At 34.1% G+C, this 24366-nt stretch overlaps 1 protein-coding gene across 6 annotated transcripts in view; it reads left to right on the forward strand.

Moving 5' to 3' along the window:
* The window catches only part of GRIK2 (glutamate ionotropic receptor kainate type subunit 2), a 445887-nt gene that overhangs the window by 236255 nt on the left and 185266 nt on the right, over positions 1-24366 (forward strand). For all 6 annotated transcript variants that reach the window (XM_074862173.1, XM_074862175.1, XM_074862179.1 and 3 more), the window contains 3 exons: positions 678-821; positions 2098-2205; positions 15014-15127. In XM_074862173.1, the coding sequence (XP_074718274.1) occupies positions 678-821; positions 2098-2205; positions 15014-15127 (366 nt within the window). The remainder of the gene's footprint in view (positions 1-677; positions 822-2097; positions 2206-15013; positions 15128-24366) is intronic.

Here is a 24366-nt window from a genome sequence, read left to right on the forward strand (position 1 = left end):
TCACTGTCCTTTGCTAATGCCACATTAGTTAACACATACCAGGTCTAAACAGCCTACTTATTTAGGATGGGACATGCAAACCATTAAAATGAATGTACATTTTAATGCAATTCTAATTTCCCTCTTATTTATAGAAGATACTGGTTAGATCTGTCCTAGGGATTTAAACTGATACCCATTAAAAAGTTATTAATGAATCAATTGAGTAGCTTCAGAACTGTATCTAGCCTGTATTTCAAACCAGAAACACATTATTTCCTTAACCTGTGCACTTTCCTTCATAGCTAAGGTTTTACTATGTCACAATCTTTTATTTTTTTTCCTTTTGCCTCACTCATGGAAATAACTGATGAATCAAACATCCATACGATGATTTATATAATCCCCTAATGCACTCCTTTTTTAAAGTAACATGAGTCGTCAGAGATACCAGTGTTCTCCTGTGGAAAAGTTGGTATTTGGGCCCTTCTTTCAACATTAAAAATAAAAAAGCTGAAACTGAAGGTCCTGGCACGTCTTATGTAGGACTTGGCAATAAGGCTGCATTTTACAGTGCTACACAAGCGATCAGATCCTTTAACACAATGAACAGTGCTAATGTTTTGTTTCCTTTTCTCACTGCTGGGCTGTCAGGTTTTTGATCTGTGTTCATGATTCTGATTTCATTCTAATTTTAGACGGACGCAGCACTAATGTATGATGCAGTTCATGTGGTGTCAGTGGCTGTCCAGCAGTTCCCACAGATGACTGTCAGTTCACTACAGTGTAATCGCCACAAACCATGGCGCTTTGGGACCCGTTTTATGAGTCTCATTAAGGAGGTAAGTCACTAATAAAATGTGCTGCTTCATTGCTTTCCTTTCTTCCAACTCCCCTTTTCTTTTGTTTCCACTCTACTTGAATTCTGCCTTATTTTATTTTTTTTTTTTTTTTTTTTTTTCCAGTAGATGGGAAACTCTCAGCTTGTTGTGTGTAAAGAGTTTAGCAGTCAAGGCTGCATTCTTATTTGAAAGTGGTTTTTCCTGAGTTATTGGTTGGAACAAAGAAACATAAAAGTGTGAAATAACAGCATTCTACACAAAACTTTTGTTTGTAGATAACTGGGGTGGGGGTGCGGGGTTTGTGCATGGAACATTTGTGACATAAAAATCCAAACCCCTGAAATCCCAAACCATAGACTGACTATGAAAAACTCATTAACTAAATAAGTTCAAAGGAGCCAGGGATGAAATTTAGTCCCTGGTTTTAATTTATTTTTTTTTCTTTTCCTTATTGTGAATTAATATATGTGGCCTTGGTCTCCTAGTATGCTGTTTATGGATATAAAGTAAAGCTAGGAGATTTAAGGTGCTAAAGGTGAACACAACTCTTTTGTGCTGTTAGCAACTCCTAGTAGAGTATTTCTTATTCTAGGTATGTAAAATGATATCATAAAGAGAACTATTTGCAATGGAATATAATCTTGGTTTTAATGTTGAATCCTTTCAGGATGATAATTTTATTTTCCACGTTCCCTCCTCTAGTTCAGTATAGTTTTAGAACTAGGTAGACTTTAAGTTAAAAAAAAATGAGGGTATTGTACTTTATTAAAAGTAAGGAATCAAGTCTGGAAGACTGGCTCAGTAACCTCAATTTTTGCTGTCTCAGTGTGGTTTCAGGGGACTTAGAATCTTGCAAAAGTAAGCCTTTATTTGAATGAAATTTCGTGACAGAAAAATGAAATCTAGCGTTAATGAAAGAGATTGAGACATGAGGTGTGGGTGGGTGGGGGGGTGGCCATGTAAGGAAGCAGAAGTGGAAATGCATGCATGAATGATGGAGGAATGAAAACAAAACTGTCTTTTATCTCATTTAGTATACTGGCTAACATGGAAAGTTGTTTAAAAAATTGTCTGTAAAGACTGAAGAAAGGTTAATTTAATTAATAAAAAGTGGATACAAAATATTTTTTAAAAACATCAGCTACAAGGTAAATTATTTAGATAGAATGAATAATTAATGTTCCCATTTTGGCAGAAGTAAAATTTGTTCTTTTGGGGCATAAAAAAAGAGGAAGAGGTATTTATTTATAGAAATTGTTTTTTTCTTTCTCCATAGGCCCACTGGGAAGGCCTCACAGGCAGGATAACTTTCAACAAAACCAATGGCTTAAGGACAGATTTTGATTTAGATGTTATCAGCCTCAAGGAAGAAGGTCTTGAAAAGGTGAGTAATACGTTTACTTCCAAAGTGATTGGAAACAAAACAAAACCCCACCCCTTAAAAACAGTAGCATTTTCAATATCATTTCATGTGTATGTGAACATTTCATGTTCATTCATATATATAAAAATATATACCTGTTCTCAACTTGATATATGATTTCAAAGTCTTCCAGTAAAATCTGTTATCTTGATTATGACAGTTAGTGGCCTCTTAACTGGGTGTTTCTAGCTGCAATCTTAGATTCAAGAGGACTGGGGAAGAGTGAATAGCTGGACCTGCAGTCATGCATTAATATACTTTGTCTTCAATCTATATTGAGTTTAGTTTTAGTTGTGATTCCAATACCATTGCCTATCATCATGTGTAAAGCTGTGGGAATGCGTATTTGTATTTTCTTTACATCTTATTAATTTAGGAAGAATTCCCTCAAACAGAATGAAATAAAAAAACTTCATTTTGGCAATTTTCTATGTTTTAAGAGGAAAGTTTGATTCTCTTGAAATGCAGTTTCTATCTGTAAATGGTATCAAAAAATTAAGAATAAGTAGTCTGAGAGGTTTGTCTGTCTTCTGACATGAATTTTTCTTGTACAGAGATGGAGTGAAAGACCAAGGATTGAGAAATGTCTTTTCTGTGTAGCCTAATATTGTGTATATTTGAATTGAAGGCCTTGGGAAGCACTTCCAGATATTTGACCTGCCTACATGACACCATGATGATCTGAAATCAGATCATCTTCCCTCTCTTCTCCAGCCACCCTGGGCAATACAAGAAGCTGCTGTGTCTCATATTGTTGTGATCTGCAGACACAGGTTTTGCAATTTGTATCTGCCTTGTAGTTTGTATGTAGCTGTGATGTTCATTGTTCTGTAAGCACGATGTTTTCCTTCATCTTCAGGTAAAGTTTTATCAGCTATTGCCCCAAGGTGATATTGTGGCCACAAATATAAAGAGAAATTAAGAGAAGGCACCATTCTGCAGAGCTGCATTTCCTTTCTTCTATAAATCATTGAATGAACAAGCTAGCATAAACAACATATTTCTCCAAAACTTTTCCCCAGTATTAGTTTTGAAATATTAATGTTCTCTTAATAGGAAGATTTTTAAAAAGTTCAGAAGCCATGAGCATGCTTTGAAACACTTATATAGGTAATAACTTTTTTGAAAATGTCCAGTGGCAAACCTGTGATTAAAGGATTAAAGTATATTTTAAAACATTGAAAAATGTGCTGATAGTAAACAGTCTTCCTATGAAGCATTCTGTCCTGGTTTTGGACAGGATAGACCTAACTTTCCTTAGGCTGAGAGGGAGCACATCTAGAGGGCCGGGTCCTGATCGATCATTGGAGAATTCCATGTCAAGTGACGTCATGCTCAGTATATAGGTGTACACGTGCTCTCGTGCTCGCTTGTTTTTGGTTTCTGGGTCGGCGTGGCAGAATTTTCTGGTGCGGTCGGATCGCTGCCATGGGAGGGTGGGCTGTGCACCTGTCATGGCGCTTGGTAAGCCACTGCTGCATTTTACCCATTTTGGACTTAGTATTCTTACTGTTGTTTTTGTTACTATTAGTAAATATTTTTTTTTATTCAACCTACTAATTTCTTCTTTTGTCCTTCCCCTATTTCACCGACGGGGGCGGGGGGGAGGGGAACAAACAACTGGCCATGTGGTGATTGGCTACCAGCTGAGATCAAACCACAACATATTCCGTGAAGGGAGCTCTGAAAACTTAAGGGGAGAAATAACAATATGTAGTAGTGATTAGATTTGAAAAGAAAATTAGCTTTGTATACAAGTAGAATAGGTGCAATGCAACCTGTTTTCCCTAGTGGAAATGGAAGAATTAATATCAAGGGAATAGCTAAATAAGTCAGTAGTGGCTGAAGAGTCTGCATGTAAGTGATAACTGTTGAAAATGAGGAAAGGAAGTTTCTGTAATCTGGGATGGATTTAAGAACATTTTGTGGCATTTGAGAACCATCAAGCAACATGGAAAATAAAATCAGTTGACAATATATTAGGAGATATGTACCCCACTGAAAAGATAGAAATGAACCAAAAAGGTCTGCAGAGATTAGATATGGGAAGAAAATAAAATTCAACAGGAAATACAGTACTATAAAACACATAATAGAAAAAAAGGAACTTGGGAAAGTGTGATAATGAAAGATATGTAAGAGACAACAGAAATAGTTGTAAAGGGATATGGATATTTAAAAATAACTGACATATATTTGAGCTGTGTATATCGAAGTTCACTGAAAAGGAAGATACTTTTACTGCCTTCATGTCTCATTTTGGCCATGTGATAAAAGGATGTGATAATATTAGTTTTTCACAAAAATGTGCTGACAAGTTTTGAGCATTAAGAGCATTAAGAATTAGTTACCATGTATTAGAAAAGTTTAGGAGTTAGGAAAGTGTTAGTAAAGAATGATGAGGAATGTTACACAGATTCAAAGATACACGTGAGGAAGAGCAGAGTGGTTTCTGTAGGGTGTAATGTTATGAGATTAGGAAAAGGAAAATTAAGGTGCATGCACATTCGCTTGAATTGCTGAGTAAATATTTGGAACGTATAGGGTATTTTACTGAGAAAGAGAAACCAGTGCTGACAAATAAATGTTGTTCTTTGAAGAAAACTTGTTATTTTGAAAGAATAAAACACTATTCTTCTTGAATCCAGGGTGAATCATTAAAATCTAGAGCAGGACACTTCCCAGTAGAGAGAGTACATTTTAGCCGATCTCTTATTTAAAAGATCTGTTTCAAAGTTGGTTTTTTTTTCACAAGATTGTCTTATATTAAAGTTATGATGAATCCCTCTCCTTTCTTTCAGTCCCCTCCCTCCCTCCCTCCCTCCTGATGTGCACTCTCTTTACATCACACTTTCCCTCCTGCTTTCTGCTACTCTCTCCTTCTCTCCCTTCCCTCTTTCCTCCCCCTCCTTTTCCTACTTCTCTTCCTTACACCCTCACTGTCTGTTTCTCTTTCCATCTAATCACTGTCCACTTGTCCCTCTTCATCTGTTTGCTCTTTCCATTCCCTTTCTCTGTTTTCTTCTTTCTTCAGGAGACTTTCCTCATTTTTGTGCTTATCATGTATCTTCCCAATGTTCTTCCCAAACCACCATCTTGTCAAGCCTCTCTGTCTATGTAATTAGAGTTCCTGAACAGTTTTGCTTTATTTATTTATTTATTCATTTTGAGAGAATATACAGAGATGGGAATTACATGTGCCATATTATGTCTTGTATTTCCATACCATAAATAGCTATTATTTCACCTATCTTCTTTCCAATTATGGGGGAACAACTTCTTATGTGAAGGACAACAGTCCTACACAACAATTTCAGCTGTAATCTATAATGCTTTTGGGAAAAATTAGATATCTTGAGGAGAAAAATATTTATGAAGGGGAGAGAAAAGAGTTATTGTGAAGTATTTCTAGAACATCTATTTTTCTGAGATTTTGTAAAAAAATGTCCTAGATAAATTGCCAGGTTAATATAATGGGAAATGATCTAAATGATGTGTTTTAAGTACAATGATTGATGAAGTCAGTGACAACAGAAAAGTTGTTCATTGATTTAAAAGAGATGCCATGTGTGATTTTGGATTTTACATCAGATACCTGTTCCTGGAACTCTTGAATGAGAGGTGATAATCAAGCATCAATCAGTAAGAAGTATGTGCTTCCAAATAAAAATTCATGTTTGACAAAAATGATAGCTTGTAAGATTAAAATGACAAAATTAGCAGATGATTGCAGTGCTGCTAACGTTATGTACAACAACATTTGCTGACAGTCACTCTGGACACACTGAAACTATTTGTGGTTAAGCACACTGAAAATCCCAAACTGTGAAATTCCACTATAACAAGGAAATTATAATTTAAATTACAATCAATCAGTATTTACACTGAAGTCATATCATGAGGAAAAGTATTTTATACTTCAGGAAGATAACGAATACCTGAATTTTATACCACCTTTTGATATGAAAATTTGTCACTGTAGAAGAATCACATTTCTTGAATAGAGATGTTAACAACTGATTTGAAATCTTGCTCGGGAACCTATACACAGGATGAATATAAATTATACAAAATGATTGGTAATTCATGGTCCAACATATCAGCATAAGATCTTGTTATATTTAGTATCTTTATTAATGACCTAGGAAAAAGCAGCAAGTGGGTTTTGTAAAAGTTAGAGAAAAAAGAGATAACAGATCTGTGGAAGCCAGAAGTATTAACATGATATTTGGCAAAGAAGACAGCATATTGATATTTCTGAAGAAAGAAAAATAAATGAAGCAATTTGTAAATGGAAAATACATAAATAGGAAGAAATAATATTACTCACACTAGAGTATAAATAATTATTTTCTTGATGTAATCACCACTATTACTAACTACTATACAAAATATATATAAAGATGGTAAACTGCAAACACATTTGTCAATTCTTCGGGGGTTTGATATGGTTCTGATTTTGGCTACGTAGACAGTTGGTACCACTGCAGAAGGGCAACGATCATTCCTAAAGGAAGGAACTGTGACACCTCACTGTGTATGTACAGTTTTGATTGACTCAGAGCCAAAAAAATTTTACTTTTCTTAGGAGAGTTTTGAAGGAAATTCAGAAGGAAGAATACTTGAAAGAATACTTGCTTATTCATAAAGATAAATTTATTTTCCTCAAACATGCTGAAGTAAGAAAGCTAATTATTGAATTTATGTGGATAACATCTCATGAGACTAATGTTCAGTAAACTGCTCTAAAGCATATGTAAACTCAGCAAATTTTAAGTTTGAGGAGTGTACAATGATTCTTTTTGGGATGGTGGTGAATTATTGTACTGGTTTTGGCTGGGATAGAGTTTCTTCATAGTAGTTTATATGGGGCTACGTTTTGGATTTGTACTGAAAATAGTGTTGATAACACAGGGATGTTTCAGTTATTGCTGAGCAGTGCTTGCACAGAGTCAAGGCCTTTTTTGCTTCTCATGCTGCCCCACCAACAAGTTGGAAGGGGACACAACTGGGACAGCTGACCCCAACTGACCAAAGGGATATCCCAGACCGTATGATGTGCTCAGCAACAAAACTGCGGGGTTAAGGTTGACAGGGGCTGCTGTTGTGTGGGAACTAGCTGAGTGTTAGTTGGTTGGTGGTGAGCAATTTTACATCACTTGTTTTTCTTGGGTTTTATTTTCCTTTCTCTTTGCTGTTTTGTGTTTTCTTGCCCCCCCCCCCCCCCCCTTACAATTTAATAATTTAATATATATTTTTTAAAAATTATTAAACCTTTTTTTATCTTAAGCTACAAGTTTTCTCACTTCTACCCTTTCAATTCTCCTCTCCCTCCCACCGGGAGGGAGGGAATGGTGGTATGGTGTTTAATTGCTGGCTGGTGTTAAACCACGACAATTATATTAGATTGGTCTTGATAAAAGTAGTAGCTTTGAAGGAAGTTTGGGTGTTACTAAGAAGAGACTACAAATTTGATTTTTTTTTTTTAATAACTTGCTGAATTGTGGTTAGCATGACTTAGAATCAAATCTTTACTATATGACAAATCACATTTTTATTTTAAAGAGGAAACATGCACTTTAGACATGCTGCAGAAAATAAACTAGGATCATGCTATATCTTTGAAAATAAATGGGATAAGAAGTGACTACCAGTTCTTGTAATACTGTTAAATTTACAAAGCTATGTCTAAATATTCACCTGTGAACTTTTTGTTTGTATGCAATCTTAATTTATACTACAACCTATAAAAATTTCCAAGTCTGAATATGCTTTTCAAATTACATTATGTCTAACTTTATAGATCAACTCAGAAATGGATTGTTAATGATCAACAACCTTGAAAAAAGGAGAATTTGGTTTGAGGTTTGAGAAGGTTTATGTCGTTATTCTGATACAAAATATATTGCTAAATGTCACAAAAATCCAGGTAATCTTTGCAGAAGAGACTAGTAACTTTGACTTGAAGTCCAGTATAGCTTTCTTATTCTCAAGTTTCTAATAGATTGCTGTCAACTATATAAATTTTACATGAAGAATTACTGTAATCAGTACTCTCCATCCTAGATATAGGTCCAAGAATGTATCATAACTATGTCTAATTGTTCTACTATATGAACCTATTAAAGGTTAAAAAAAATTATTGTACATATTAACTGTATGTAGTGTGGGAGAGAAGCAGTAGTTTTCAGTATTCAAAATTTGAATTATTATTCATTCTGATTTAACAGATCTGATATTTTTACCTAGTTTTTATTATTTGGCAAGTACTTTTTTTCTAGAGTATTATTGCTTCACAAATCATGACAATTGCATTTTACTATGAAATTACATTAATATTTTGGGAACAAGTGCAATTGTACCGATCTTTCTTTTTGAGAATGAATGCTCAATATATTTCAATGCAAAATCAAATTAATTTTAAATTTGTGTGAATATTAACCAAACTTCAGTATTTTTTGAATTCCGTCCTTTGGTAATTACACTGATTTTTAAAAACTTCTGGTGAGATTTAGTTTTGAAATTGTACTATTGATCTATTGAGTAGTAAATATTATGAAGATAATTTAAGAGTTTTATTTAAGTGGTATAGGATTGATTGATGATTTTGAAACCTCAGAGTGTACTTGCTTAAAGGTGGATGGCAAACTTTTCTTGAGGTGCATGAGAAAAGGATCTCTAGATTAATCTAGTCCAGTATTCTGTATCTGAAAGTGGCCAGTTGCAGAAGTCTAGGGAAGAATATAAGAAAATAGCAAGCATATTGCTGTACTCACCAGAACACTCCCAGAAACTCCACTTAGTGAAGTCTAAAGAGACGATTTCTTCATAGACACAGGTAACTTTCTAATCAACACACAATTCTGAGAAAATGATGACTCTACAGTGAGAGTTCAGGCATATATTTCCTAGTTTTTCCTCTTTATCTACCTTTATCTATGTCTCGGTGGTCATAATCTCCAATAAAAGAAAAAGATCAATTTGTTGTTAATTTCCTATTAGTAAGACGTTTGATAGTATCACAAACATGTAGTTTTCATTCGGATTACTTGGTCCATACAGTTATATAAAGGTTACATTGCCTTACCTCCACTGTTTTAGATAAGATGATGCAACTTAATTAAGGGATTGCAAATTGCTTGATTTTTTTCCTGGAAACTGTTTTAATTAAAAAAAAAACCAAACAAAACAAAACAATGACAAAATAAAGAACTGTGGTTTATCAAAGCAACAATAAAAGAATGAAAACGTCTGTCTAAACTTTCTGTAGGACTACAGTAACCTAATAGTTAACTAATAGTTAAATACATGAAAGCTTGGACGCAAGTTTTTAATCACTCAAGTGTAGTCGGGAAACTTTATTTCATGTCCTTGAGAAGCACCCCAATTGCCATGTTACAGAATAGTCTATGATACTCGATGATGAGTCTTTTAGTAACTCTTGTTGGAATGATTTCAATTTGAATAACCTGATTCTTGACTAAACTAATGCTTTGTCTCACAGAGATTCTTTGTCCCGCTGTGGAGGACAATGTCAGCTTCATGGGAACTCTTGGTTTTGGTCCTGTGCTATGGATAATAAATGTTAACATGTTCAAATTGTCATGCTCGCACCAGGATAGTCTAGCCATTTAAGGAACTTGAAGGGAAGAATAGGGAATTGAGGGCTTGACAGCCTCCCATGACTGTATTTATTGTGTAAACATTCTCTAAGGTGTATATTAGCATATCAGTTTTTCAGGAAAACTTGAAAGTTTGTTGGAAATAAATGTAATGCAGTAGAAGTAAATTGTAAGTTATTTGAATTGCAGTTATATGTAGTAAACTACTTTGATTTGCTTTTTCTACATTTTTAGTATTTAACTTTTTCTAGTGAAAACACATTAGCAATTCTATTCTGTTCAAAAAGCTACTTTAAAATTAAAACGTTGCTTAAGCAAATAGAAAAGAATGAATTTTCTGCATTGTTTATGCACAGTTTTCTCTAGAAGGAGCAGCTTTGAGAATATGTTTATGTGATTAAGGATTTATACATATCAGTAGTATATCAGAACCTGTGGTATAAATTGTTGAGTTTGAGCTCATTAGTAAAGATAATGCAAATAATGTCTTATATGAACATCCAATTTTTTGTTTTATTTCTTAGATTCTTGATTCACAAAAATAGCAATACAAGTACATTTACAAAAACAACCGATAATTTATCAAGACAGAAGTTTCTTTTTAAAGTAATGATGATAGTTCTTATAGTCTATACGGATGTAGTTAGATAAACCCCAAATTATAACAATTGATAATTATTCATTTGCTTCTGGCTGTAACTATGTTAAAAAGTAGGGGAGGAAGCATCTTAATTACCAGTGTGTTAGCTTTTTCCAAGATAAATTATGAACTTGAATTTGAACAAAGTATATGATTTAATGAATTTAGAATTTGAAATTGATCAAATAAGGTGATGGTGCTCCCTTAGAAATTTTTATGCTACTTGTGTATCTGAAGTTGAATCTTATAGAGATTAGTCCAGCTTCAATTATGTCAAGAAATGGCAGGGACAGACTCAGAAAACAAGTATAGTGATGACAAGGTTGAGAGTATTTGGATTAGGTTAAGGGACAATAAAGCAGATCTTGCTGTGGGAGTCTGCTATAGACCTCTCAACCAAAGCAGTGAGGTGGATGAAGCTTTCTATAAACAGTTGGGAGAAATCTCGTAGTCACTTGCCGTTGTACTTGTGGGGGACTTTAACCTCCTGGGTATCTGCTGGGATCACAGCACAGCAGAGAGGGAACAATCCAGGAGGTTCCTGGAATGTGTGGAGGATAACTTCCTCACACAGCTGGTGAGTGAGCCGACCAGGGAAGGTGCCCTCCTGGACCTGCTTCTTGTGAACAGGGAACAGCTTGTGGGGGAAGTAAAGGTTGGAGACCGTCTAGGGTGCAGTGATCATGAGATGATTGAGTTTTCGATCCTTGGAGAAACAAAGAGAGGGGTTAGTAAAACTGCCACCTTAGACTTCCAGAGGGCTAACTTTGACCTGTTCAAAAGACCGATTAACAAAATCCCTTGGGAGGCTGCCCTGAAAGATATGGGAGTCCAGGAAGGCTGGACATACTTCAAGAGCGAAGTCTTAAAGGCACAGGAGCAGGCTGTTCCCACGTGCCAAAAAACAAGCAGGCGGGGAAGGAGACTGGCCTGGCTAAACAGGGACCTTTCTGGATCTCAAGAACAAAAGGAGAATCTATCACCTTTGGAAGTGGGGGCAGGTCTCTCATGAAGACTATAAAGATGTAGTGAAACTATGCAGGGAGAACATTAGGAGAGCCAAAGCACAGCTAGAGCTCAACCTGGCTACAGCTGTTAAAGATAATAAAAAATGTTTCTATAAATTCGTTAACAACAAAAAGACAATTAGGGAAAATCTCCCTCCTTTATTGGATGCAGAGGGAAACATAGTAACAAAGGATGAGGAAAAGGCTGAGGTGCTCAATGCCTACTTTGCCTCAGTCTTTAGCAGTGGAACTGGCTGTTCCCTGGACACCCAGCCTCATGAGCTAGGAGATGGGGAGGGGAAGCAGAATGAGGTCATCACAATTAAAGAGGAAGTGGTCAGAGACCTGCTACACCACTTGGATGCACACAAGTCTGTGGGACCGGATGGGTTACACCCAAGGGTGCTGAAAGAGTTGGCAGATGTGCTCGCCAAGCCGCTTTCCATGAAGTCTTTCCTGAAGACTTTCCTGAAGTCATGGCTAACTGGGAAGGTCCCATTGGACTGGAGGGTAGTAAATGTGACACCCATCTACAAGAGAGGCAGAAAGGAGGATCCAGGAAACTATAGACCTGTCAGTCTGACCTTGGTACCAGGGAAGGACATGGAGCAGATCATCCTGAGTGCCATTACAAGTCATATAACGGACAACCAGAGGATCAGGCCTAGTCAGCATGGGTTTATGAAAGGCAGGTCCTGCCTGACAAACCTGATCTCCTTCTATGACAGGATGACCCATCTATTGGATGAGGGGAAGGCTGTGGATATTATCTACCTGGATTTTCGAAAAGTATTTGACACAGTTGCCCATAGAATTGAGATAGAAAAACTGGCTGCTCATGGCCTGGATGTGCGAACGGTCTGCTGGGTCAAGCACTGGCTGGATGGACGGTCCAAAGAATGGTGGTCAATGGAGTTAAATCCAGCTGGTGACCTGTCACAAGTGGTGTTCCTCAGGGCTCGGTGTTGGGACCATTTCTGTTCAACATCTTTATTGATGATCTTGATAAGGACATAGAGTGTATCATCAGTAAGTTTGCAGATGACACCAAGTTAAGCGGGAGTGTCGATCTGCATGAGGATAGGGAGGCACTACAGAGAGACTTGGATAGATTGGATCAGCGGGCCAATGTTAACAGGATGAGCTTCAACAAGGCCAAGTGCCAGGTCCTGCAGTTGGACCACAACAACCCCATGCGTCATTACAGGCTTGGGGAGAAGTGGCTGGAGAGCTGTGTGGAAGCAAAGGATCTGAGTGTTCTAATTGACAAGCAGCTGAACATGAGCCAGCAGTGTGCCCAGGTGGCCAAGAAAGCCAATGGCATCCTGGCTTGTATTAGAAATAGTGTGACCAGCAGAAGTAGGGAGGTGATAGTCCCCCTGTACTCTGCACTGATGAGGCCACATCTTGAGTATTGTGTCCAGTTTTGGGCACCTCAATAAGAGAGAGATATCGAGGTGCTGGAGCAAGTGCAGAGGAAGGCAACGAAGCTGGTGAAGGGCCTGGAGAATAAATCTTATGAGGAGTGATTGAAGGAGCTGGGACTGTTTAGTTTGAGGAGAAGGCGGCTGAGGGGAGACCTCATCACTCTCTAGAGCTACCTGAAAGGACATTGTAGAGAGGTTGGTGCTGGTCTCTTCTCACAGGTAATTAGCGATAGAACAAGAGGGAATGGCTTTAAACTGCAACAGGGGAGGTTTAGACTGGACATGAGGAAAAAAGTTTTTCACAGAAAGAGTGGTCAGACAGTGAAATAGGCTGCCCAGGGAGGTGGTGGAGTCACCATCCCTGGATGTGTTTAAGGGTCGTTTGGATGAGACATTGGGGGATATGTTGTAGGGGAGAACTTTGTAGAGTAGGGCAGATGGTTGGACTCGATGATCCCAAAGGTCTTTTCCAACCTGAATGATTCTGTGATTCTGTGACTCCCATCTTTATCATTCCTTGTTACACTATTCTAGTTTGTTTTTTCTTTGAAGTAAAGAAAATACGTTTGCCATAATTAACAGAACATTGTAACTAAAACTTGAGTCTTTTACAATTTCTTAATTGTGTCCAAACTGCAAGGCATTTTGAGTGTCCTAAAAATCTTTCATGTCACCAAATGTAATAATATTAAAAGAGTAAATGTTGAAAAGTTTTTTGGTAGTAAGATTTGGTTTCAATACTTTGAAATATGTTGTTATTGTCCAATTGTATTTCTGAGACACATGTTCTCCTTTCATGATTCTTTCATCAGTTTATAAGGTACTGAATGGCCAAAATTCAAGAATCACAGTCATTCAAAGGAGAGACTTCTTGGAACTGAGTGTTATGGAAAGAAGAAAGATAAAATGTTGATTTCTGTGGAACAGAAAATCATAGAAAAAAAGAGCAAATTTGTCTTTTCTCTATTACAGCTTCTGTTGATTCATGCTTTGCTGTATTCTCAGGTTTAGAAATGAAACTCTTTATTTAACCCATACTGCATTGCATCCTGAACTTACTTGATAGTCATACTGCAACAAATCATTTAAAAGTATATGAACAGTTTCTCAGGAATCGGTTTGAAAGATTTTTTTTTTTAAATTGTGTGTGTTTATATATACATCTGTACACACATACGTATATATATTCTCAATCAAATGTGACAGAATTTTTTAGTTTTAAAATATCTTTGTTATAGATATTACTTAGTATTTGAAAGAAGATTTAAAATCTTGTCTAAAAACAAAAAGGAAAGGTTTGTGGGGTGTTTTCTAGACAGTGGAGTAATAGAAACGTTGTGATGTCTAAAAATGAATAGTATTTACTTCTTGCCTATTTTAGTTTTATAGTGATAAAATTACAAATAAATTATGTAATCATAAACCCCATTACTTAGTACTTAGTATGTGAAACTGCCTTTGACTTGAACCTTAAATCGTAACCCTGGACCTCCTTACTTAGATAAAAATCCTATTGACTTTACTGGAATAAGAATTTCAAGGTATAAAATGTCAAAAGAACTATGTACTGAACATTTATCTGTAAATTAATTAAGTTATTACACTTAACCTAGTTCCAGTCTTCTCCATTGTATTTTCCCAAAACATCTTTTTGCTGTGCTGTTCTCTGCTGATCATAGAAAAGGGTAAATCCTTCTGTAGAGACAATGCCCTCTGTTCTGCAAATGAATTTCCACCTAACTCTTAAGTAATCTTCAGATGTGGTTTATCTTGAAGAATGAAAGTTAAATGAAAAATTAAATATTCAGAGTAGCTTTAGACATTCTGTGCATCATTTTTCCACTTAATGTCACACTTCATGAAACATGCTTTTAGGTATTGTGAATCATATTTTAAACAAGCAGACTGTAAATGTAATGACAGAGTATAATGAATAGGGTTTAATAATAATAAATATTAGCAATCTTTTTTTTTTTTTTTTCCCTGTAGCAATCTGTTTTTCCTTATAGTGTTCTTTCTAGATGCTGAAATGTAACTAATGAACAATTTTCACAGTAATTTACTGTTTTATAGGTTGGAACTTGGGATCCATTGAGTGGCCTTAACATGACAGAGAACCAGAAAGGAAAACCAGCAAACATCACAGACTCCCTGTCCAATCGCTCTTTAATCGTTACCACCATCTTGGTAAGCAATTATATTTGTTTTTCCAGGAATACGGTTGTACAGGAAAGTTAATAGAATATGTTATACTAATCACAACAGTAATGAACAGTCTGTAGTATATGTTAGTTACTTAGAAATTACTGTCATGAATGAACTCCAGTTGTTAAGCTGCCCATGTATGTTTACTCTCATCTAAATTGTAAGTAAATGATCTCAGTTTTAGAGTTATATTAGTTCATTAGTAATTTAACTTTCCTTATTATATACTGAAATGTTTTGTTCCGTCACAAAGTTGTTTAGTTTAACACCATATGAGAGGACAAAAAGTGTTTGCTTAAAAAAGTGGTTTGGCTATTAGCCTGATGATTCTAGTCAGCAAAATTTATTGCTTTCATTTGTTAATCTAACACCATGATATTATCTCTAAGAAAAGTAAGAAGTATTTAACATTTATTTTCATCATCATTATTACTTGGTTATTAAGTTGAAATTTTTGAACATACAGAAATTTAATTGAACTATTATTTGAACTAGATCAGAAGAAACATTTTAAGTAACTTTTTTTTCATTTCTATGGCTGATAAACTCACAGTGATAAATTAGATATTTTTTACTTATAATTACATATATTTAGTTATGTAAAAATAAACGTTCACTAATTTCCACACCATAATTTTGTAATAGTAATTTTAATTTCACACAAATGAAAAACTTTACAGAAGTGTCTGCTGTGTTTGTCTGCTGTTACCATTATTGTGAATTTGTAGATATCAAAAAATAATTCACTTCCCAGCAGTTTTATTCTTTAATAAGTTTATACCTAGCAACATATATTTTGACATTTCAAGCTAGAATAGATTTTCATAGGTACATAGATACAAATGCCACTGTGCTTCTAACCTTTTATGTAACATAGCCATATAATTTCATCCAGTGGATAACTTTTTAGTTACTTATAAGGTTTGTTTTTATTTGAAGATTTACAAATTATAGAAAATCTTCTGAAATCCTTTGTTTCATTTGTTCCACTAATTGAAAAATACATACCTGATCTATAATTGGAACATGGCTGACTCACTTTCAGATATAAGATCTTGTTATGTTAAGACCAGAGCAGTTTTGCCACAACTTTCTCTTGTGCTGTTAATTATGATTTATAAACATATCATCTCCTGGGTATCTTTTTTAGAAAATGTAAATGAACCTCTTATAGTCTCTTAAAGTAAAAGCATGTTTTCTAGAGTACTATTAGTCTGTCTTTTTTCTTCCCACTGCCCTTCACAAGTTTTCAGATTTTGAATATATAAGAACTACTGCATTATCAAGTAATGTTTCTTAGTAATTCCAGTTGATCCCTGCTATACATCTGTTATGTTGTATCCAGATACCCTGCCTAGGATTTTTCTGGAAGCATTCCACTGATACATAATTATGTTTTACATTTTTTCTAATTACTTTCTAGAATTATTGCTTTCCAGAATGTAGTCCAATCTCTATTAGTGACCTGTTCCCTTCATTACTCAGTACTCAACCAGCCTTTGCATCATCTGCACCCTTCATTAGCAATCATTGTATGCTTGATTCCAGATCAGTGGAATAATGCTGGGTCAAGGATCAATCCGCACGAGATTACATAAGAAACACTCAATAACCTAGGGTGTTTCAAGTGTATTTATGTTTTAACATATATCTAGTGATGAGGTTTGAGTTCATATACTGGATGTATCATATTGATTTTGTATAGTGATACTTACACTTGAATGATTTTGTTTGAAATAATGATCACAAGAAAAGGCAAGCTGCACAAATCTAAATAGAAGTGCTGTCAATAAGCACTGATTTTGGACTGGTAAATTTCACAAAAGCAGATTCCTGAGAATTATGATAGCAGCTGTTTTCTGTTATCAAGGATACCCTTTCTCTTAAGAGATAATTTTTGGTTAGTGGTGTTTTATAAGCATCTGTCCTCTTTGTGCATATCTAAATAAAATAATAAAAGAAATATGAGGACTTTAAATGGTTGCTCACTTGTAACTGCCTTTTATACTTCAGTTATTGTTCAGTGAAAGTTTTGGTAATTGCAGTAACTCTTTTCGGCTATAAAGACATTGTAAGAGTGGTACTCAGAATAAACCTAATTTTGATCTGGTGCATAAAGCACATGTAGCTCTATCTTTTTTTGCTTAAGAAATACACCTCTGTTGGATAGAAAGCATATTACTGAATATTCATTTTGTAGCAATGCAAAGGAACAGTATAAAATACTACAGCTGTTAGAAACATATTTTCTTCTTTATCACCTTCCTTTTCTCTCCTTTATTCAGTCTGGAAAATATGCTTTTAAAAAAGGCAATTCTCTCATTTGAGTTGTTCACATGATTTTTCTATGTTGGTTTTTCACTTTAACAATTCTCGACAATAGTCTATAGTATACTGACAACTGTGAAGTCTTGGTCAGTTTTCTTTACAGTTTACTTTAACACTGTTCTTTTAAAGATCACAGTCTTTCTCTTAGTTTTAATTCTGTCTTCTGGAATCCCAAATGATATATTTTTCCTCCTTTATATAGTAATCATTAAGATCTTTACAACTGTGAGTATATTCTGCTTTTTTTCAGTGGTGGCTGAGTCTACTGAAGATGAAAATATATTGATAGGCAAAATAATAATAAATAAACTGTGATTCATAAATTCATCTTCTGAGACTAGGGACTATGTGGTCTTTTTTGTATTGAATTCTGTATAATGCATGCTACAGGTAACCATCTGAAAGATTATTCCTTGGTTTATGAGCAATTCAGTAGCTCTGTTCTGAAAAGGGGTCAGGGTTTCCTGGACTTCATCACTTCTCAGAAGTCTACTGGCATCTAGTTTAGGTGCAGAAGCATGTCTGGTTTCCAAGTTCTGGTCCAATAACAGCCCACAGTACCAGCTGAACATGTCCGATAGAGTGATAGTTGGCTTCTTAGGTGGGGAAACGTTTGAAAAATAATATTAATAAAAAATATGTTGTTTCTATCTTTTATAATCATAGCTTTGGTTATCTCAATTTTTTTGACTCTATTGCTTTATTTTATTTTAATGCCATTTGCATTGAAACTTCCCTATTCTACAATTAGAAATGTACATTCTGAATATTCTATGTTTTAAAAAAACCAGCAAAAACCATTTCAAGTTCATTAACAAGTATTTCTTATAATTTGGTTATCCTAAATTGACATTGTTATGAGAGCTATCAGAACTCTGCTTTTTTTTTTCTTTAGATTTTAGATATAAGTATCTAAAGATATAAGATATATCTAATATATCTTATGTTTAATAGATATAAGTATCTATTCTACCTTTACTTTAGAAGCTTCTTAACTTTGGAGTTCAATTTTCATATTTATAAAAGTATGTACATGGTGTTTGTTTATTTATGCTAAATTGCATACCAGCCTGTACATCTTATCATGCATGTTCTTTTGTCCTGTTCTGCTGAAATGAATGCTTCTTGCCTTTTCCTTATAGCTTTTATGTGCTTTTCTGTATCTGCTTACATCAAAGCTCTGAGAAGCTCAGAATTGCCAAGTTTAATTTTTTTCAAGAAATGTGTGAAAGTTATGAAAGGTGTATGATAATTTCAAATTTAGCAGTTTTTTGTTACTTCACTTTTCAAATGTGAAATTACTTTTTTTACTATACTGCCCTGAAAAAATAGCTTTGAATATTTTAGAAGAAGGAATAATTATAGCAGATTTTCAAAACAATTTTATTTAGTTCAAAACGTAATATCCCCACACTGTATTTTATTTATACATGCTGCTTTTTCAAATGGGTAGAAATCTGATGTCATATAAATGCCATCTTGTTTTCAAAATAAAGGTATAAAATCAAGCAAAGCCCAATAATTTAGCATAATTGATTTTTTTTAGGTATGCTATTTTTTGTTTTGCATACTTTCCCCCCCTTTCTTTTGCATCCAAAAGATACTTAAAGCACGAGGTTTTAGTGTCCAAATTTTAAATTAATATATATAAAAATAATAACTTTACCTTTTATCTTTATAAAGATGGGTCTCTCATCTCTTGTACGCAGAACTGCAGATGTGTAATCTTTTTCATTTTCATTTTTATGGTATATTTTGAGAAAAGATACTTGATGTAGACATTTTCTCATAATTACTGTTGTATCATTCTGGGATGATTCAAACAATATCTAAAGTCTGAAATATTAATAACTCAGCAATATTTGGTTCCTGCTGATGTATAGTCCTAAATAATTATTTCTTTCTCATGAATCTATTTGAATTTTGTGTACTGCCATGAAATAGGTGAAACTATTTTTGTCTAGCAGAAAACCTGTAAACTTGATGTTTTTTCTACTTTTAGATTACTTAGATATGATAATTGTTTTTCTCTGGAAACTAAAGGGATATATTATTCTTTATTTTCTAGTTTTAGTACTTTTTTTATCCCTTTTTAATATACTTTCTTGTCATGGTCAGTGTGTGCCTAAATGCCTCTCCTTCCTGAACTTCATCCACTCCTGCTTTAATTTCACTCCTCTGTCTTCAGCCACCAGTGTAGACTGTAAACTGACTGATTTCTTGAAGATGTAGCAGAAATGTAAATCAAACTATTTTAATGTGTTTCAGGAATTTTTCCACTGAGAAACGTAAATTAGCTTGATTTATAGTTATGGTGCTCAAAATGCAAAAGAGTTTAAGTTGAAAATCACCCTTGTCCTGAGACCAGCATAATGTCTGTCTACTTCTAATAACCTCTGGGGACTTCAGACTTGTAAGGTATTCAGAGATATGCTTGGCCACAGAGCTTGTTCGTATTTTAAACATAAAAGTAAGTGATGTTTATCAGAAAAAAATGACGAGGTTTAAGGGAGCCACAGTATAGAATAAGTGCAGTGGAATCAACACAAGTTGAAGTTTGACTTAGCAGAAAAAGGTCAATATAACTGTTTTTCTCCTGGCTGGGTGCAAGCAGAAGGTAGGATGGCCATTTATTTATACCTCTAGATAATCAGAGAAACACTTTGGGTTCCAAGTTTTGCAGCATCATCCCAAGCAACTTCTCTCAAATTCTCCAGTGCTTCAATTCTTTTCTACTAAAACACTAGAAATAAAAATATACTTTTACATAGTGGCAAGGATGAGTTTACAACTCCACTTCAGGATTTGCACTTATGGACACCAAAGGCCATCAGTCTAGGAAAATCCTTGCTGTATTTGTTGGATGTCTTGGGTTTGCATTTTTTGTTTGTTTGTTTCTCCCCACAGTCTTTGGAAAATTTAAGATACGTCATAAGAAAAGAATGTTTTTCTTTCCATTATGGTAAGATCTAATAATGTCTTTGATATTCCTCATGTATCATGGAGACAGTATGATTCAGTTCAGCTGAAAAATAGGTTAGTACAGTCTGCAGTGTTGCAACAGTTTAATGCTTTCACGTTCTCTTATTTATTGAGTCAAGTGTTTTTGCTTGAAATAGGCATCTACTCATATCTGGTTTGCTTTACTGGAATGGAAACAGTACACGTTCTTGGGATGCAGCTGAATTAATTTAAAGTCTGGCCAGAATTAACAGTAAATTGGGTAAGAATAAAGAAAACTATATATTTTTTTAGGAGGCTGTTAAAATGAGGAGTGAAACTGCAGAAAAGAACAACTATGGATTGAGTTCTTCAGGCCATGATTTATCAAAGCATAGTTATGACTATATGTTTCATGATCCAAAAGGTCATAGTAGGGAATCTTCCAGGATATATCTTAAAAGATGTCAAATAAGATATTTAATTATTTTCTATTATAGATAATATAGTGGACTTCGGTGTTTTCTTGTGTCTGGCCTTAGTTTCTTCTATTAGAATATCCTGGCTCAAATGACTAGTGAGGTGTCTAATATATTATATTTTTTAACTGATTGTAACTAGTGGATTGCTTCACGTCTCCCACTTGAATTTTGACTGCCAACTGTGAAAACCTATTGTGTATTCCTTACATCTGACATAAATGTTAATTAGATATGGCAGCCTTTTAACTCTAGTATCCCTAGTGAACAGAAGCTAATGATTAAAATTCTCTGTTCAAACAGTGACAAATTTTGAAGATGGGTTTCCTCTTTTCATCATCAAGGCTCCCAATGTTTTTGTTTTGTTTTGCTTTTTTCAATACTGATAGTAATATGAAAGTTCTAGATTCTTTAAAAAATACATATGTCCATGTTGAAAGTATTAATGAACATTCCATATGTTTGCTAACTGTGCATATAATTAACATTATAATAACTCGAAATGTAGAATTTATTGTTGTCGTTTCTAGTAATATCTTTGTAGTTGAAATATAATACAGCTTACAGGAATAATTCAAGTATTTCTTGTCCAAATCTGAAAAGAAAACATACAGACCAAGACAACCGAATAAAAAAAATCTATCACTAAATTTTTTCTATGCCCACATTTGTATAACATAAGTGGATTTCATTTAAGTGTTAGTTTTACATTCTAAACACTAAAACAACAACACTAAACACAAACACTTACAAGTCTGTAAGGCTTCAATATTAATTCAATATGTAGAATAATCTTTTATTTATCTGTAGAAAATAATCTTTTATTGCATAGGGAAGCCTTGAGTTTGTGATGCAATTTATGCATTAAACAACAAATTCAGATAAATTTTGCAAGTAGAACACATGAAAATGTGTAATGGAAAAACTGTCATATTGTCATCCCTAATGAAAAAGTCTTTGAAGATAGTATACTTGCTGTGTATCATAGAAATAATGCAACTTAGAGAGTTATGAGAAAACTAATTGTTTAATTCATGGAGGCTTAGCACATAAAGTCAGAAGAAAACATTTTGATAATTTAATCTGGTCTTTAATATAATACAATTGAAACTTGACTCCTTGTTTCTTTTTGAAATCTTTCAATTTTTATCATATTTGATTTTTGGACTTCAGAAAAGTATTTATATCAAAGACTTTATGTAATCCTTCTACTCCTTGATGTATCCTCTTCTTTGCATCTAAAAGGGTACTACCCCCTCTGATGATAGTGTATGACAAATAACTCATCTTCTGATTATTTTGACTTCACTGTCACTGAAAAGAATCACTGTGATTACAGTTCACTACGCAGCCAGGAGGACATCACCTTATCAATAAGGCAAAATGTCTTTATTCGTCAACAGTACATTTAAACAGAAAGTTTGCATGAAAACTCAGTCATCTGTCACTTGGGGGTCATATCATTCTTGAATGATATGTATAATTTTTTGTATTACTCAATAAATATTTTTCAAGGATTTATCTCTTCTATTTACAGATATAATTTTCAATCTGCCTCGTACTTCACTCTTCCTTGTGCCCACACCTTTATTTGCAGTAGTTTTAGTTTAGTGTACTTTGCAGTAAATTTTCTCAGAAAAAATATTACTTGCATTTACTAGTTTATCTGCGTTCTCACTTTTAGTGCTTATCTGGCTTGGGGTGGGGCTCTTCTGTATCACTCTTCAGTGAAGATATATTAGTCTTATGAGACATTAAATGACTACTTTGATCTCAAAGTTTTGTGGCAAGCTGACCTGTTGATAAAATTAAGTAAATAATTGCTCCCAAGAGGTCTTCTCAGGGTAAATTACTTTCTTAAAGCTATGATTTTCATCATTATTTCTCAAAGCTTTCCTTTAAAATGTTAAAATATATGCTATTTTCTTGAGTCCATTTTGTCAAAATCTTTGTCTGCACCATATCTCCCCCTTTTTATTTATTGTTCCCCACTATTCGTATCAGAAAAATACCAGATTTTTTTTCCCCCTTACAGGTCAATGTAAGAAAATGGGTCAGTGTTTAAAAAAAAAAACCACACTGAAAGTATCACAAATATATACTGAGTGGATACCTAGAAAGGTTTTAACACTAGTCTTCAGAAGGGATAACTTGATTATGATTAAACTTTGGACAACCAGGTTTTAATGAATTTAGATGTGTGTAAATTTCACTGCACAATTTTATGTAGCACCAATTGAAGAAGCTTAAGTTTTGCAGTCAAGCATTGCTTAAATAGGTAAGAACGATATAGGATTAATTTCTGTGTATTAGGATAACTTTCTTTGATCCCTTTCTATGTTTGTTATCAAATGTTCCATTATTTTGCAAATGTTCACTTCAAGGACAGTTTGTCCTTCTATCAGTTTATATGTGAAATAAGTAATGAAGTTATGACAATTTTTATTTAAATTAGCATTAACTTTTAATTCTGTAATTATTTATTTGTCAGTTGAATCTGATATGAAAATAACTTGCAGTACCTTTGAGTTAGGTATTTATATTTTAACATTTCTTTTTTAAAAAAAGTTATTTAAGGTAATTTTAGTATTGACCATGTCAGTCTGCTATATATTTCAATCAGATTGATGTTATAATTGTAAAAGCCTGATTTTGCTTTCTGTTAAGAGACTTGTGTAGTACCACTTAGTGCCATGTATTTATAAGTGTTGTCTCATCCTCTATTTATCCTCTACAACATTAACCAAGAATCATTCAATTAATATATGACATATGAAAAAGAAATGCAAATATTTTGGGTAACTTGGTTTTACCAAACGGTTGAAACAAGAAATAGAACTATGCTGAGAATGCAAATTTTCCTGCTAGGTTTATCATCACGATTCCAATTATCCTTTTTTTTTTTTTTTTTTTTTTTATCCTGACAATTACCATTATTAAGTTTTTAATAAAACATTTTTTGTACCTCACAGTCTGTCTAGACCTGATTAATTTTCTTCTCATAATGTTTTGTACCAAACAAGTACTTATTTCTTTCTAGTCAACTGGACTAGGTAATAGCCACTTTTGCAGTTAATTGTTTTTCCTTGTGCTGAGATACAGGTCACATAAATTAAGTATCTTTTTAGCCCGGCATAAACTTGCATTTCATGAAACAAGATTCCTTTGACTGCATTTTATTTACTTTCTTTCACTGGACTAGAATGATCTCCAAGAATAAAACCCTATTCCCTCATGATCCTCTTAAATCTCTGAGAGTTCTGCAGAGTATCACAGAGTTACATTCATCCGAATTTAAAGACTACTAAGATACAGAATAACATTTCTGGAAAGCATAGATTACATCCTGTTATATACTTGCTTCATGTAGATTTTTTTTTTCTAGATGAAAATTGCTCCAAAAATATTTTTTAACTTTCTTAACTCTTCAAAAATCTCTTTGCAAATGTGCTGGATTTTCTTATGTTTTAGGTT

The sequence above is a fragment of the Strix uralensis genome, chromosome 3 (assembly GCF_047716275.1).
Source record: "Strix uralensis isolate ZFMK-TIS-50842 chromosome 3, bStrUra1, whole genome shotgun sequence".
NCBI lineage: Eukaryota > Metazoa > Chordata > Aves > Strigiformes > Strigidae > Strix > Strix uralensis.